This window comes from Odocoileus virginianus, chromosome 11, assembly GCF_023699985.2.
Source record: "Odocoileus virginianus isolate 20LAN1187 ecotype Illinois chromosome 11, Ovbor_1.2, whole genome shotgun sequence".
In the NCBI taxonomy this organism is placed as follows: Eukaryota; Metazoa; Chordata; class Mammalia; order Artiodactyla; family Cervidae; genus Odocoileus; species Odocoileus virginianus.
The window spans coordinates 21,613,016-21,629,627 of record NC_069684.1 but is presented as its reverse complement, the minus strand read 5'-3'; the positions used below and the strand labels follow the sequence as shown (position 1 = coordinate 21,629,627).

At 46.6% G+C, this 16,612-nt stretch overlaps 1 protein-coding gene across 3 annotated transcripts in view; it reads right to left on the bottom strand.

The window, feature by feature from the left end:
• ASTN1 (astrotactin 1) overlaps positions 1 to 16,612 on the bottom strand; it is a 349,784-nt gene that overhangs the window by 178,070 nt on the left and 155,102 nt on the right. For 2 of the 3 annotated variants that reach the window (XM_070474037.1, XM_020879725.2), the window contains exons 3-7: positions 14,436 to 14,829; positions 12,310 to 12,456; positions 10,971 to 11,078; positions 6,184 to 6,333; positions 4,682 to 4,849 (exon numbers count right to left, since the gene is read on the bottom strand). In XM_070474037.1, coding sequence (XP_070330138.1) covers positions 4,682 to 4,849; positions 6,184 to 6,333; positions 10,971 to 11,078; positions 12,310 to 12,456; positions 14,436 to 14,829 — 967 coding nt within the window. Of the gene's footprint in view, positions 1 to 4,657; positions 4,850 to 6,183; positions 6,334 to 10,970; positions 11,079 to 12,309; positions 12,457 to 14,435; positions 14,830 to 16,612 lie in introns of all 3 variants that reach the window. The other variant, XM_070474036.1, reaches the window with a different exon arrangement.

The following is a 16,612-nucleotide window of genomic DNA, read 5'->3' as shown; positions in this document are numbered from 1 at the left end:
ACTGGGGCAGGGGGGCGGGGTGCTCCTTTGCAGCGACTGAGCACCAGTGCTTGCGTGTGTGTTTGTGTGTGTGAAAAAGTATACACGTGTACTTGCACAGTTCTACCCATCCATATGGGCAGAGCCCTCAGCATGGCTGGGAAAGCACATGTCCCAACACTATGGCATTTCCAAGTGAGTTAGCTGGAGGACTGCAAAAATAACATGGGCTTGACTTGCAGCCAATTCCCACACTCAGCTCCTTGGAGAAAGGCTCTAGGATGGAGTGTGGGAGGCGATAAAGTTTCTTGCTGATGAGTGTGTGGGATGACCACATCATCCCCTGTGCAGACAGAAGCAGGGCAGGAAGGGGGAGGGTTTCCAACCCCAGCATTGATGGAAATGGAAGTCTCCGCAGCCATCATTTCCCAGCGGCTACCCTGAATGAAGATATTGCACCTTAGTTCCGTTGGGGGTTCCTGTTTTAACCTCCATCCCTGGCTTTCCAGTTGGAATTTCATTAATTGCCACAAATACTGGGAAGCCACTGGCAGGGGAGGGGTTTCCTAAAGGCATTTGCAGTGAGGATTAGCAATGAGACATCAGCAGGGGCTGAAGAGGTGAAGGGAGTTTCACTGTGGACAAGTAGCTTCTTCAGCTTCCGACTTGGGAAACAGGGATGTCCAGCAATGGTGACTGGTGAATAGTGCTACAGCAACAGGTGTGTTGGCTTTGACCTTTACGACCCCACTTCTGTTCTGATTTCATGGTGGACAGAACACCAACTCTGCCTGCGGTAGCCTTGGGACTTCAGGCAAGACATGTACTTCTTAGGGAATTTGAGCACTGACCTAAAGTAAGGAGGGGTTTATCTCTAAGACTGACCAAGCTTAAAACATCAATCCCTCTTTCCACGTATTATTCAAAGAGCTTCTTGTTCTTTAAAACCTCAGGTGAAGCTTCCAAGACCCTTTGGAGGCCACAATTCTCTCAGAAATGACTTTAACAAGTGAGATGGGCCAGGGTCTCCCCATGCAGGTCAGAGGGGGCCGGAGACTACTCAGTCGCCTGGAGAGGCCTCACCACTGAGATAAGCCCGCTTTTCTCTCCTGAGCACGCTGGCTTTTGGGCATGGTGCACAGCCCATCTGTCTGGTTTGGTGTTTGCCTGACAGCGTAGGAGGAGCAGCAAGTAAGCACAGTCTTAGACATCAGATGTTTAAAATGCTGTGCTTTCTCCTCCATATGGGGGCCTAGAATCTCTGCGATGGGCCCACATAACAACAACTTTTAGACCTAAAAAGGTGAACTTTTGATGCTGCAGTTACCTGTTACTGCCCCAGAGAGCTGCAGCAATGGATTATATCAGAAGTAAGAGCTAGGTCTCTTGGAAGCAACTTTTACTGATATCCTTACAGCGTGGCACCTGACTGAGATGCATCTGTATGTGTGTGCTTACATGTGTATGTGTGTGCTTACATGTGTGTGTGTGTGTGTGTGCACGTGCGTGTGTATAGGAGGAAGAAGAAGAGGGGGTTGTGTATGAGGTACAGAGAACTGGAGGAGCTGGCCCTAGACTCCAACAGTATTTCACTTGGGGGTCTTATATGTCAGTACATCCCCTTCCCTGGTTCTAAGGCATGTTACCATGCCTCTGGTAAGGAGAAAAGGAAAGATATACCCATCTGAATGCAGAGTTCCAAAGTATAGCAAGGAGAGATAAGAAAGCCTTCCTAACTGATCAATGCAAAGAAACAGAGGAAAACAATAGAATGGGAAAGACTAGAGATCTATTCAAGAGAATTAGAGATACCAAGGGAATATTTCGTGCAAAGATGGGCTCAGTAAAGTGCAGAAACAGTATGGACCTAACAGAAGCAGAAGTTATTAAGAATAAATAACAAGAATACACAGAAAAACTATACAAAAAATATCTTAATGACCTGAATAACCATGATGGTGTGATCACTCACCTAGAACCAGACATCCTGGAGTGCAAAATCAAGTGGGCCTTAGGAAGCATCACTATGAACAAAGCTAGTGGAGGTGATGGAATTCCAGTTGAGCTATTTCAAATCCTGAAAGATGATGCTGTGAAAGTGCTGCACTCAATATACAAGCACATTTGGAAAACTCAGCAGTGGCCACAAGATTAGAAAAGGTCAGTTTTCAATCCAATCCCAAAGAAAGGCAATGCCAAAGAATGTTCAAACTACCACACAATTGTACTCAACTCACATGCTAGTAAATTAAAGCTCAAAATTCTCTAAGCAAGGCTTCAACTGTATGCGAACTAAGAACTTCCAGATGTTCAAACTGGATTTAGAAAAGGAAGAGGAACCAGAGATCAAATTGCCAACATGCATTGGAAAAGAAAGGGAATTCCAGAAAAACATCTACTTCTGCTTCATTGACTAAGCTGAAGCCTTTGACTGTGTGGATCATAGCAAACTGGAAAATTCTTAAAGAGATGGGAATACCAGACCACCTTACCTGCCTCCGAAAAAAATCTGTATGCAGGTCAAGAAGTAACAGTTAGAACCAGACATGAAACAACAGACTGGTTCCAAATTGAAAGGAGTATATAAAGGTTGCATATTGTCACTCTGCTTATCTAACTTCTATGCAGAGTACATCATGCAAAATGCCAGGCTGGGTGAAGCACAAGCTGGAATCAAGATTGCCGGGAGAAATATCAAAAACCTCAGATATGCAGATGATACCACTCTTTTTTTTTTTCAATTTTTATTTTTTTTTTTCCATTTAATTTTATTAGTTGGAGGCAATTACTTTACAACATTGCAGTGGTTTTTGTCATACATTGAAATGAATTAGCCATGGATTTACATGTATTCCCCATCCCGGTCCCCCCTCCCACCTCCCTCTCCACCCGATCCCTCTGGATCTTCCCAGTGCACCAGGCCCGAGCACTTGATGATACCACTCTTAAGGCAGAAAGTGAAGAGGAGCTAAAGAGTCTCGTGATGAAAGTGAAAGAGGAGAGTGAAAAGGCTGGATTAAAACTCAACATTCAAAAGTGAAGATCATGGCATCCGGTCCCATCCTTTCATGGCAAAGAGATGGGGAAACAATGCAAACAGTGACAGACTATTTTCTTGGGCTCCAAAATGACTGCAGATGGTAATTGTAGCCATTCAATTAAAAGATGCTTGCTACCTGGAAGAAAAGCTATGACCAACTTACACAGCATATTAAAAAGCAGAGACATTACTTTGCCAATGAAGGTCCATCTAGTGAAAGTTATGGTGTTTCCAATAGTCATATATGGATGTGAGAGCGGGACCATAAAGAAAGTTCCGTGCTGAAGAATTGTTGCTTTTGAACTGTGGTGTTGGAGAAGACTCTTGAAAGTCCCTTGGACTGCTCAGAGATCAAACCAGTCAATCATAAAGGAAATCAGTCCTGAATATTCATGGCGGGACTGATGCTGAAACTGAAACTCCAATACTTTGGCCACCTGATGAGAAGAACTGACCCACTGGAAAAGAGCCTGATGCTGGGAAAGAATGAAGGCAGGAGGGAAAGGGGATGACAAGGGATGAGAAGGGGATGGCATCACAGACTCAACGGATATGAGTTTGAGCAAGCTCCGGGAGTTGGTGATGGACAGGGAGGCCTGGCGTGCTGCAGTCCATGGGGTTGCAAAGCACTGGACACAAGCAACTGAACTGAACTGAACTGAACCATGCCTCTGAGCAGGAGCTATCTGTGGTACTGAATCTACTGGAACGAGGTCTTTATAAAGAATACCATAGATGAACTCCTTCTACAGTGAAAGTGCAAAGCAACCTGGGATGAAGGTTCCATATTCCTGGTATCTTGGAGTTCAAGCAGCACTGTGAACACCCCAATGTATACTGTGTCTGAATTCAAACCCTCTCTCAGAGCAGTTCCAGCCCCACTAGATAATATAACAGTCTGAAAGATGCCTATACCCTTTGGCCCAGTAATCTCTCTTCTAAGATTTATATGAAGAACATGACTTCAAACGTGCCCTACATTTATGTGGAAAGATATTCATTTTAGTAGTATTTGTAAAAATTAAAAATTTAATGCACCCTAAATGTCAAATAATACAGGACTATTTAAATGAGCTATGATACAGACATACAATGGAATACCAAATGGTCATTAGAAATTACATTATTGAGGATTATTTAGTGTTTCTAGAAAATTCCCGTGATAGAATGTGTGAAAAAAAATCAAGAAAACTCTACAGGACTTAGTGTGCTTACAAACCTCTAAGAATCGGTCACTGTAAAAGATCAGAAGGGAGGACATTAAAATTTGTAAATGATTTCTCCAGGAGACAGAATTATAGATGAGTATCGTTTTCTTCTATACGCTTTTCTAAATTGTCCAAATTTTCTGCAATAAACACTTACAATGATTTCAGCCCCCATAGCTGATATCCCCTGACTGGAGGGGATCGGGCTGTGGAGGTCATCCTGAGATATCTGTGGGGCTTGGAGCTACAGTCAGGATGCTTCCAAGGCTTCTACCAGAAGACGACCCACATTTCAAGCCAACACGCTCAGGGGCCCAACCACATGCTGCCAGTCTGCACAGCCTTGGCTCCCAATGATAATGGGTCAATCAGGAGGGGTGGCCTGGATTTTGAGGCGGTGGTTGCAAGAGGCATGAACTCTGACAGTTACCCGCTGCCCGATGCTCCCGCCTACCAGTTTCGGGGTCGCATTGGTGTTCACAGGGGTCCAGGAGCCGCCGGGCACAGAGGTCCATGGCCCAGGGTCCACTGGAGTTTTGCTGAGAGAAGAGAACCACTTGGGCAGGGTTCAGCCAGTCACTTGCATCCAACTGGCTCCCCTCCAGCAAGATGAAGCGGCTCCCTGCAGGGGGAGAGAGAGGAGATGGGCTTGTGTGTGCACACAACATCCGCCACCCACCGCTCGACACACATACACGTGCATCACAGAAGACAGAGTAAGGGATGCTCTGCAGATTAGCCCCAACCCAAGGTCATTACCTCTACTAATCCTGGCCCACAGTGAGTCACAGAGCAAGGAGTCGGCAGACAGACGCTCGGCCACCTCTTGGACCTCCTGCCATATCATCCCTTGCTGACTCACCCCATCCCATCTCTACTAGGGTGGACCCAAGGGATAGAGGGACAGAGCAGCTCTGTGATGGCTGTGGCATGGCTCCATCAGACCCAGCCACAGGCGCTGGCACTCATCCAAGGAACAGGGACCTGCTGCCTGTCTTCAGTTGCCATGAAATAGCAGGCTCTCTAACCCCCCAGACAGTCCCCACCTGTTTTCAGCCTTAACAGCAACTGAGAGAACAGACATTAACAAGTCAATTAGGTGCTCTGGGCTTTACTAATTCAGGGACTCTCCAAACCTATATTATTCCTCCATTATATTGGGGTTCCCCTGGGTGAAAGTAAATTATTGCTTCAGCTTGCTAGGCTCATAGTAAGTTACTGCAATTAGGAATTTCTCACCAGGCATACCAATTGGAAACATGACTGATACTTCAACACTCGACTATTTCACTTAGCTTTTCCCCATTCAAAGGCTAAGACAATCTTGGTGGCTATGTACCTATAGCCAGTAAGCTCTGCATTTATCCACCAAGTGAAGTGAAGTCGCTCAGTTGTGTCTGACTCTTTGCAATCCCTTGGACTGTAGCCTACCAGGTTCCTCTGCCCATAGGATTTTCCAGGTGAGAGTACTGGAGTAAGCTGTCATTTTCTTCTCCAGTGTATCTTCCCGACCCAGGGATAGAACCCAGGTCTCCTGCATTGCAGGCAGATGCTTTACTGTCTGAGACAGGTGCTTATTGAAAAGCAAACAGAAATGGGCACAGAGAGGAGAGAGTGATCTGCTCTTTTTTTTTTAACATGTTTTCTGATTCTATCAGAAATGGACATGAACTTGGGCAAACTCCAGGAGATGGTGAGGGACAGGGAGGCCTGGCGTGCTGCAGTCCATGAGGTCACAAAGAGTCAGACACAACTGGGCGACTGAACAACACAACAATCTGATTTCATCAGTGGACAATCTAATTTTGTCCTATGTCTTTCTTATCTAGGTTCATTTTGTTTTCTAATAGTAATAGGTCACAGTGCACCCTGGCTTGTCTGAACCTTCCATGCCCACCCTGAAGCCTTCCCCTCTGGGTAGGGGAGGAGGAACGGAATCCTCAGAGGTGGGCTTACCATCAGCGATGAGGTGCTCCGGGACGTGCAGGGTGATTCTGACCACGAGGGGGCAGCTGACATGAGAGGAGCACACGAGGCCGATCACGCAGCTGGTGATGCTGATCAATGTCAAGGTCGTCTTGTTCACAGGACTTCGGGGAGAGCCCACTGAAAAGAAGACGAAAGCAAAGCATTTGGTGGTAAGCATCTTGGCAGTGAAGGGCCTTTTGCTGCCCGACCTGGCAAACAGGGGAGGGGGCGTGCACACATAGCCCAGGTGGGAGATGTGTCTAAGTCCACGAGCTCAGTGACCTTCACCTTCAGGGAATGCCGTGGCATCGCCTGGAGTCAGAGGGGACTGGGCCACAGGTGGTCGTCAGGGTCAACAATGGTCAGATGCGTGCAAGTTCCCGTGCACACCTCCTGAGCCGGGTTCACAAGGGAAATCATAAAGGAGGGCACTGTTGCCCTCTACTCGGCTGGCTGGCGGGGCTCTAACCTCTTGCTCAAGGGTGGTGGCAAGGCTTTCTCCAGACGCTGGAAGTCCGTGCACTTTCCTTGGTTTTCCATAGAGGGTGCTCTCACAAACCAGTTCCTCCACTCCTGGAGCTCAAACCACCTCCCACCCCTAGCCAGGCGTCCTAGGGCCTGGAAAGAGGAAAGCAAGGAACTGGCTCTTGTCACACCTGAAGGTTCTCCCCAGTCCTGCAGTCCTTGGGGTTCGGTTATAAACGGAGGCTTAGAGATAAAATAAGAAAGCTGAGGGTTAAGAAACATGTCCAGGTAGGCAGGGACAGGGCTCAGAAGGGAGGTTTTGGGGGTGTGTTTTCTGTTTGGGCGTTAACAAGAGGGACCTTTCATAGATGTGGGAACTTAAAAGAGCAAGGCAAGCTGCCAATAAAATGTGTGGATCCTATGGAGTTATGGTCTGTGTAAGTATTTATTACTGATAGCAATAAGAGGCGTCTATTTTGGCCGGCAAAGTGCTCAGTGTTTTTACATACATGATGTGAAACATTTGCTTCCTGACGATGTCTATGAGTCTGAACAGAAACTGCCCACTTTACAGATGAGGGAAATAAGGCTCAAAGGGATCAGCTTTACAGTGACAGTGAGCATTCATGCAGTGTGATTATGTGTCAGGCACCAGTGTCCAGGGTCTCCCATGGGTCACATCATTTAACAGTGATGCAGCCTAATGAGGCAGCGCCCATAGAAATCCTGCAGAGAGATGCCACAGGGCCAGCTCAGACTCAGGCAGCTACTAAGGAGGGGAGCCAGAATCAGCACACAGGTCCAGCAAGGCTACAACCCCCAGACAATTCACTATTCACTTGCTGGGCCCAGTGAGGGCTTTGGAACCACTGTTCTCAGGAACACAGGGAAAGATTTGGTCTATGGATGCACACATCTTTTATGGGAGCAGGTTCCTTGAGTGGGTGTGTTGGTAATAGTTGGGAAGGAGAGATTCCAGAATTGCAGGTGGCCTCTGGACCCCCTGTCCCTTGTTATCTGGAGATATTCTACTTATGTGAGTATCCTTCAACATGGAGCCTGTTTCCCACACTTACACACTCTACCTCTAGCCCACACCAGGCCCGAGCAGCAGACAGACCCACTACCAGAATGGCCCTCAGGCACTCAAATGCAGTACCCAGAACTGGGCTCTCCGACTTCCCTCCAGTCCTGCCCACATCCACTGCCCAATGAATGGCACTGCCATCTCCTTGGTTTCCAAGTTCAAAAGCCCCATCATGTCTAACTCTTCCTTCTCTCATAAGCCACATCCTCCCTGTCACCAGTGTCATGAGATCTTTTTCTCATTCTGTGTCTGAAATTTCTCTTACTCCACCCTCTGCCTCCATACCTGTGCCCATCATCTCACCCGCAGACTGTGGTCATAGACTTCCACCCAGTCTCCCTGGTCAACACCCCACCCTTCCCTACTCTCATCTAGCCTCCACGTTGCCCTGGAGGGATGGTTCACGAAGCTGAGTAGACCAGGGACTTGGCTCCTTAAAACCCTCCCATGATTCCAACTGAAGTGTCAGGTTCAAGTCCTTCAGTAGAGGCGGTGGACTTTCTCCTGATCTTCCAGCCTTGTCTCTGAAGCAAACCACAGGCTTGCCCCGGAAGCTTGATTCTCATAAACCGTTCACTGTGCTCTGACTAGACAATTATAGTTTATGTCCCTGTGACTTTGCACATATTATTTCCTCCTCCACAGAATGCCATTTTGTCACCTTGTCAGCCTATTCTTCAGGTCTCAGCTCAAACAATATCTCCCTGTAAACACTTCCCTGAAACCTTCGAGAAGAGTTTCTCACTCATTCCTTGCTCTCCCTCCAGCCCCCCTGCACCCTGCTGTTACAACCCTTCTCACACAGGGCTGTCACCGTTCACAGGCACTTGCCACTTGCTACACAGCCTCTTGTCTCTCTGGTCCTTCTGCAGCATCAACCCATCACCCAGCATCTCTACTGGACTTCACAATTTCCAGGGGTTCCCTTTGACCTACAGTGCTGGTGGTGGTTTAGTCGCTAAGTCGTGTCTGACTCTTACCACCCCATGGACAGTAGCCTACCAGGCTCCTCTGTCCATGGTATTCTCCAGGCAAGAATACTGGAGTGGATTGCCATTTCCTTCTCCAGAGGATCTCCCCAACCCAGAAATCGAACCCAGGTCTCCTGAATTGTAGGCAGATTCTTTACCAACTGCAGTACAAGGTTTAAATGCATTTGACCTACAGAACCAAGTGCAAACCCAATAAATGGTTTGCATGGTCCTCTGGCAGCTAGCCTGTTACCCACCCACATCCCTCGTCTCCTGGTGTGCCTGTTTATTCAAATCCTGGATTACAGCTGCCATACGGAACTCCTTTTCCTTGCTTGAAAATACCATGTTCTTTTGTGCTTTCAAGGCTTTGTATGTGCTCTTTTCCTTTACTTAAATGCCCTTCCCCTAGATTTTTCTCTTTCAAGAAATTCTATACATTGTATACAAACCAAGGCTAGTTATTTTCTCCTTTTTTGTCTCCTTTTGCTGCCAGGTAGAATTAACTGTTCTCTCTTCTGAGTACTCATTTTACTTTATTTATATTATTAAATTAAGCCTTATCACTGTGCCATGTTTTCACATTTCTACTACCGATCACAAAGCCTGACCCATGGCATGTGGGTTATAAAATTTCCTGCTGGCCTGATTGATGTATCCAGTTCAATTCAACAAACACTGGAGAGCATCTATTACAGGCAAAATCCCTCACTAGGCACTTTGGAAAAATAAATTAGACATGCCCATCCGTAAGAAGCTTACAGTCTAGTTAATCACAACAAACAGTTGATTCACTAGGAGAGCTTGGTATTTTAAAAGGAATAGTTTTATGCAGCAAAGAAACTCATTCTAACTCATTACTATAGATTTTCCTAAGCAGGGTTTTATTAAAGCAGAAAGCTACCCTGCTTTGTGGTGGCCTAGGGTCGATGGGCCTAGGTCAACTCTCTGCTGTATAGAAATATGTAATGAGGGTCAAAGGTCCATGTTCTCACCTTAGGAATACTGGGACATCAGAGATTAGGTGGCCCAGAGCCCCACTATCTCTAGAGGAAAGTCGTGGGAAGAACTTTTGTGCTGAGAGCCGCAGAGCCTGCAGAAGCCAGAACTAAGGAATTCACAGGGCTTCCTTCAGTCTCTGGGAAGAATTTCTCATTATGTCAGGAACTTGAGTGGAGGTGGGAGAGAGCCAAAAGATAGGTGTTTACTGGGGGGCATTGGTTGATTATTGTTTGGGGGACAGGTCACTGACTATAACACAAGATGATGTCAAATACCCTCCAATATATCTCAAGGGGCCCCTGTCTAAAATTACCTAAGATGAAATGCTGTAGAAACCCCGAGGTTCCACTGTGGAGAGTTCTAACAGCAACACAGTAGAGATCTCACAATGCCGTGTCAGTCACCATAAGAGCACATTTTAATATAACTTAGCCCTGTGCATGAGGTACTGCTTACCCATTTAACATGGAAACGGAGGCTCAGAGAAGTTGTTGTCCTTATCCAATATCACACAGCAAGTAAATGGTGAAGCTGATTGGTGCCTGAACACAGACCTCCCTCAGCGATGATGACGGTGAGACCTCAAGGTCAAAGGCAGTGGCAGCCACAGCGGCAGCAGCCACGCCTGAAGCCACTGAACATCGGCGTGGAGAGGCGTGGACTGTGGCTGCATGGCGCACAACTCTATCAATGCTAAGGAGAATGAATGAACCAAACTGGGTCCTGCCAGGAAAAGGGAGGGGACTTGGACTATGGGGCTCCTGTGATTCTGCTGGGTGGATGATTAAAGGCCCAAAACCATTACACATGTTTTTTCAGGCCACACGGTTCCTCAACTATCCCACCCCATAAGCCCTGTCTGTCTCACTCAATCTCAGGATGGCTGGGTAAGCACAGGTACATATATTGTCTATTTTTCACATAACACACTTTATCAACTTTATTTCCTATGTCTAAACAGTAAAATATGACTCCTGAGGCTTCCAGAAGGAATTGAGAGTCTTCTGACCAAGAAACAGCCTTTCAAACAACCTGGAAACCTGTTTGAGAGTGCCATTATCTGGGAGAGATGATTCTCTGAAGTCTTCCACTCTAGGCTCTTCCTTCCTCCTTAGGAGGAAACGCCAATCTTCCTGCAGAAACTGACTTTAGTCCCCAGAGCCCCCACCTAGACCCAGCACCTCTGCAGCTCCGTGCCTTCCCCTTCCCACCGCCCCTCCCTCCCCACTTCGCCCCTCCAGCCTTCCTACCTCTACTGCGCCTTCGGCTCCGCGAGGGGTCAGTGTAAAAGGTCAGCTGGGGATCATTTTCTGCCTCCGTGCTAGAATCCCCTTCAGGGTTCAGGAAGGCGGAACCAGCTGTAGTAAAAAGACAAGAGCAAAGAAAATGTCTTCAGTTGTCTTCATGACACCAAATCACTGGGCAAGTTCAAGGGAAAAACAAGAGCAGGGTGACTGACAGTCTGGGAGGAGGAGCCACAGAGACTAGAACTTTCCGATACACAGATGCATTGGAGAAGCGGATCTTTATGTGACGGCCATCACTGGGGCCCTCCCTGCACCCAGCCCATCCTCCTACCGAGGAGGGCCACCTGCCAGAGAAGGACGGCATGGATGGCAGGTGGACAGGGGAAAAGGGAAACTGTCTTCATTACATGTCATGACTCTGGTGGATAGAGACTGGAATCATGTCTTAAGGGGCACATGTTGATATGTTTTAATATCTATATTTTTTCTGGTTCTAGGTTTTAATATATATTCAACATGAAGAAGAGAGAAAAAAGACAAAAGACCCCAAAATGCATAAAAAGAACAACCTTGATGTCCTCTAAACTGGAGAAAGACTCTGTGAACATTTGATGAATGCACCCTGTCTTTCTTCTCATACGGAAGCAGATAAAGGTTTTTTAAAAATTCCCCTTAAAAATGGCATTCTGCTGTACCTTCTATTTTATAACCTCAGTCTTGCCCCATTGAATAGATGGTGGGCTACTTTCCATATTAACAGATATAGATCTACAGTATCATCTTAAGTCACTGGATGGGAGACAGATGTACAGGTAGTTAAGCAATTCCCCACTGATGGACACTTAAGCTATTTCTAATTGTTTGCTCTTTTAAACAATGTTGTGATGAAAAGTCTTTTACACACATCTTTGTGCACTTGTCCAGTTATTTACTAAGGATAAATTCTCACCAATGAAATTACTTGGTCAAAAGAATTGGATGTATTTACATTTTTGGTAAGTAGCGCTCTACAGGCCCGCAGAAATACTGCTCGGGGACTTCCCTGGTGGCCCAGTAGTTAAGAATCCACCTGGCAGGTCTGGGGAGTGGGGGTTCGGTCTCTGGTCAGGGAGCTGGGACCCCACAAACCGCAGGGAGACCAGGTCTGTGTGCCAGTGAAGATACTGCATGCCGCAACTGGACCTGACATAGCCAAATAAATATTACAGAAGAAAAAAAAGAGAAATACTGCCCAAACACAGTCACTCTAGCCATGCCTGAGAGCGTGTCAAGGATATTAACAGCCCTGCCTCCCCTGACATGAAGGGAGCCACCTTTAATCCCGCATAGAGGACGAGGATACCTCTTGCTTTGTTGTTGATCCTTTTTCTCTGGCTACTCGAGGTGTGAGAGAGCAGCGTGGCCTGCTGGTGGTTGGAGTCCACAGGGCTGGTGGCGATGATGTTGTCTTTATACTTGTTCATCAGCGATAGCTTGGCATTGTCGCTTCCTGTATAAGGGAAGGTCAAGGCGGAAACTTGAAGAGAAAAAGTGGAAAGAAAGTGAGAGCAAGGAAATCTGCATGAACCAGGTAGATGGGGTTTCATAGAAATTGAAAAGGGAAAGCTTTAAAGTGAGAGACTGGAAGAGACTGAAATACTTCTCTTTGATTTCCAGGGGATGACAGAGTTATAAGAGAAGGCGTGAAGAAAGGAAATACAATTCAACCACTTCTATATTGACAGGGTCACCATGGGTGGCTGTTTGGTGGCAGAGAGACTGCAGATTTCTTTCCTTTGGTCAGCACAGGGTTTGACAAAAATTTGAATTTCAGCGCATTCAGACAGAAATTGCCCCCTCTCTCTCATCCCAGTCTGCACCGTTCCCTATTGTCCGACAGCCAGGCCCTCTCACATATTCATGCTATCTGCCTGTTCCCTGAGCCTCCAGTCATATGGCTACTCGGTGGGCTTAGCACTGTGGTAGGTGCTATGAAAAGGAAGAGGTATTAAAGATATGTCCCCCTACTCTCCAGGTATTTCTGACTTTAAATCTTATTAAGTCATTCCTAGTCTTAGGGAATCTTCTCTAGATACACAGGATGGAAACCTCCATGATGCGATTTCACTCTTTTCAAGCCCCAATGAAAGTCCATACATCATAAGCAAGATTCATTTCAAACAATGTCTTCTTCAAAGATAATTGGGCAGTTCCTTGAAGGATCATTGTCTTTGGATTTTATCTACAGATAGTTGTTATTTATAGAAGTATGAGGGAGAGGCTATAAATGAAAAGTACGGTCTTTTCCTCTCTGCATTTTATCGACCTTGGTCTTGTTCAGCCACATTAGGTCCAAGACTCTTCTATACTCAGTGTTTCATAGATATACAAAGTGTCTAAGGTCAAATGGTTTGCTTGCATTCCTTCATTTTCTTTGAAGAAGTACATCTCTTGTAAAGACCACAGAAGTTATAGGCAAGGCAGAACAATTTTCCCAGGCCAAAGTCTCAGGAGTCATAGAGAACAGTTACCTCTGTCCCCTCCATGTCAATGGAAAATTAAACTGCCCATGCAAATATACTACATACAAAAATGTCATATACATCTTTCTTTCTATCTCTTATTTCCCTGGGGATTGCTCATTACATATGAAAAAGCCTCTAACCCACTCTTCTGTTGGATATAAAAGTACCTCTGCTTCCTAACCTAGGTGTCTGTCAACAGATGAATGGATAAAGAAGATGTGGTACATATTCACAAAGGAATATTATTCAGTTATAAAAAAGAACAAATCTGGGTGAGTTCTAGTGAGATGAATGAACCTAGAACCCAGAGTGAAGTAAGTCAGAAAGAGAGAAACAAACATCATATATTAATGCATATATATGGAATCTAGAAAAATGGTACTGATGAACCTATTTGCAGGGGAGTAAAGGAGACACAGATATAGAGAAACTTGTGGACATGGTGGGAGAAGGAGAGAGTGGGATGAATGGAGAAAGTAGCATTGACATATATACACTACCATGTGTAAAACAGATAGCTGGTGAGAAGTTGTTATATAACACAGGGAGAGCCTGGTGCTCTGTGACTTCCTCGAGCGATGGGATGGGGGCAGGGGCGGGAGGCTCAAGAAGGAGGCAATAAATGTGTAATTATGGCTGATTCGCCTTGTTACATGGAAGAAACCAACTCAACACAGTAAAGCAATTCTCTTTCGATTAAAAAATAAATTAAAAAAAAATTTTTCAAAGTATCTCTGTTTTCAGTGCCAAGTGGAAACGGAGAGGGATCCAATTTATCCTTGTTCTGATTTTCTATATTAGAAGACAGCTCCCATCATGGCAGGAGAAAGCTTACTCCTCATGCCCACTTGGGAAAGGGCCCTGGCACATCTCAATATGTACGTATGACAACCAACCATGAAATTAGAGAACAGCTGTTCCCTAGCGCCCCCTAAAGCCACGAGATGAGAACGGAGTCGCCCACCTGGCGTGAGGTCCATTCCTGCCTTCTCGTTGCAGCCCTGCAGGGAGTCGAGGGTGCGGGTGACCTGGCTGGCGAAGTCCTCCCCTCCGTTCATGCACTCCCGCTGCAGGTGGTGGCGCAGGTCGGTGATGTCGTACTCGTAGCCGTCCAGGATGGGCGTCTCCCGGATGCTCAGGGTGCCGCTGGAGTTGTGGCCCTGCACACGGGCGTTGCGCAGACTCTCCCGCCCATGCCCGCCGATGAGCACGGAAGGAATGTAGTGAATCTCGTTGGCCGCCTCGGCGCTGGCACTCTTCTGGGGCTGGGGGACCCGGCGGCGCTTGCACCAGCGCCGGCGAGTGTATAGGATCATCACCAGGCACAAGATAGACAGCAGCAGTGCGATCATGCCACCCTGGGAAGGACAGCAGACAGACAGGGAAGACAGGTGAGCTCCTCCCACCAAGAGGCGTCCACCCCTCCCGTTGTCACCATCCGTCACTCACCCATTCATTCATTCATTTACTGAGGTGCAGTAAGTGCTTATAGCAAGCTTCACTCAACACCACAGGGACACGTCTGCTGTGATCAGTGTTCAAGGTGAAAGAAAAATGCAACTGGGGTAATCATGCATCATTTCAAGTGATCCACGGTTGCTTCTGGCTTAGCAAACAATTTAAAGAAGAAAGAAGTCTTTGTGATTGTGTGTATGTGTCTATGTGTGTGATTTCAGCTGCTGAAATAAGGGAGAAGGTTTGTTAAGGTAGATCTGCTGCATGTAAAGCTGGTTTCAGGCCAATTTTTGGCAGTGGAATGGCAACTAGTTTCTTCCTCTTTCACATCTTAAAATCAATCACGTACAGATTCTAACTCTGGCTCCACCAATGGTCAACAAGTCCTATAAATCTGAAACCTCAGATTCCTCATCTGTATAGTGCGGAAGGTACCACTTACCCTCGCAGGGTGGTTTAAGGAATGTTAGGTAACTATGCAGAGTATCTAATGGAGTGTACCACACGGCATCAAGGATGTCAGCCCAACCTTAAATGTTTCCCAAGTGTCCAAGCAGGAGAAAAGCAGTGACCTAACCAGAGAAGTTTACATCCATCAGAAACTTACAACCAAGTGTGCAGAGAAATCTCATCATTCAAACATGACTTTGGGGGTTACTGCTGCCTTAGGAGACAGCTTTCTCCCACTCCACAGTCTTGAGTGATGCTTTCATCCTTGCTCTCACTCAAGAGAAGGGACGGAGACCCACCTCCTGGAGTCAGACAGGCAGAGGAGTTTCCACCTGAACCTTCTGGTGCTCCAAGGCCATCCTCCGAGGCCATCACTTAAAAACCTGAACATCACTCAGTTTTCTGTCAGAGATGAGGATGCAGTGCTTGGTGAGACTGAACTCTCTCGCCTTGACATGCACCCGGGGCAGGATTTGGAGGGAAGCTCTTGCAAGCCCATCACTGCACAGCACTCAGTGGGCATAAATCTTCCCGTGCACAATCTGTATTCACTCCCTTTATTTTGGTCAATATCCCTCTGAACCTATTTCATTTGGTGGGGGTGTGCCAAATGGTTCTGCTCTCAACCTTGGGCTTCAATCACTGCCGCCCCATCATATAGGCTAGAGATGAAAACCCTCTATTAATTCCCAGGGACCCACCCACACAAAGCTGGGTCAAGATGATTCCCTCGGATGTATTAGAGGGGGCCTTTTCCAGTCTCATAATAATTATGTCCTGGATTTATAAAGTTCCTCTCCCTGTAAATATTCCCATTTATCCTCCCTCTTCCCCCCACCATTACCGTGAGTAAAACAGCATGTGTACACATGCATACACACACATACACGATGTTGTTGCTTTAACACAGGCAGCTCAGAGGAGCTGACAAGAAGCAACCATCAGCTCCCAAATGATAGGTCATGTCCGGTGGGTTTGGGGGGACATGCACTGGCCTCTAGGTCTTCAAATTTTTCTTTTATCTGCATAACCCTTTCTCTTGGTGTGATCTCTCAAGCAAACACAAAGAAAGCAGGAATATGAAGCTGCTCAGGTTACAGTGGGCTTCCCTCATAGCTCAGTTGGTAAAGAATCTGCCTCCAATGCAGGAGACCCCGGTTCAATTCCTGGGTCTGGAAGATCCACTGGAGAAGGGATAGGCTACCCACTCCGGTGTTCTTGGGCTTCTCTTGTGGC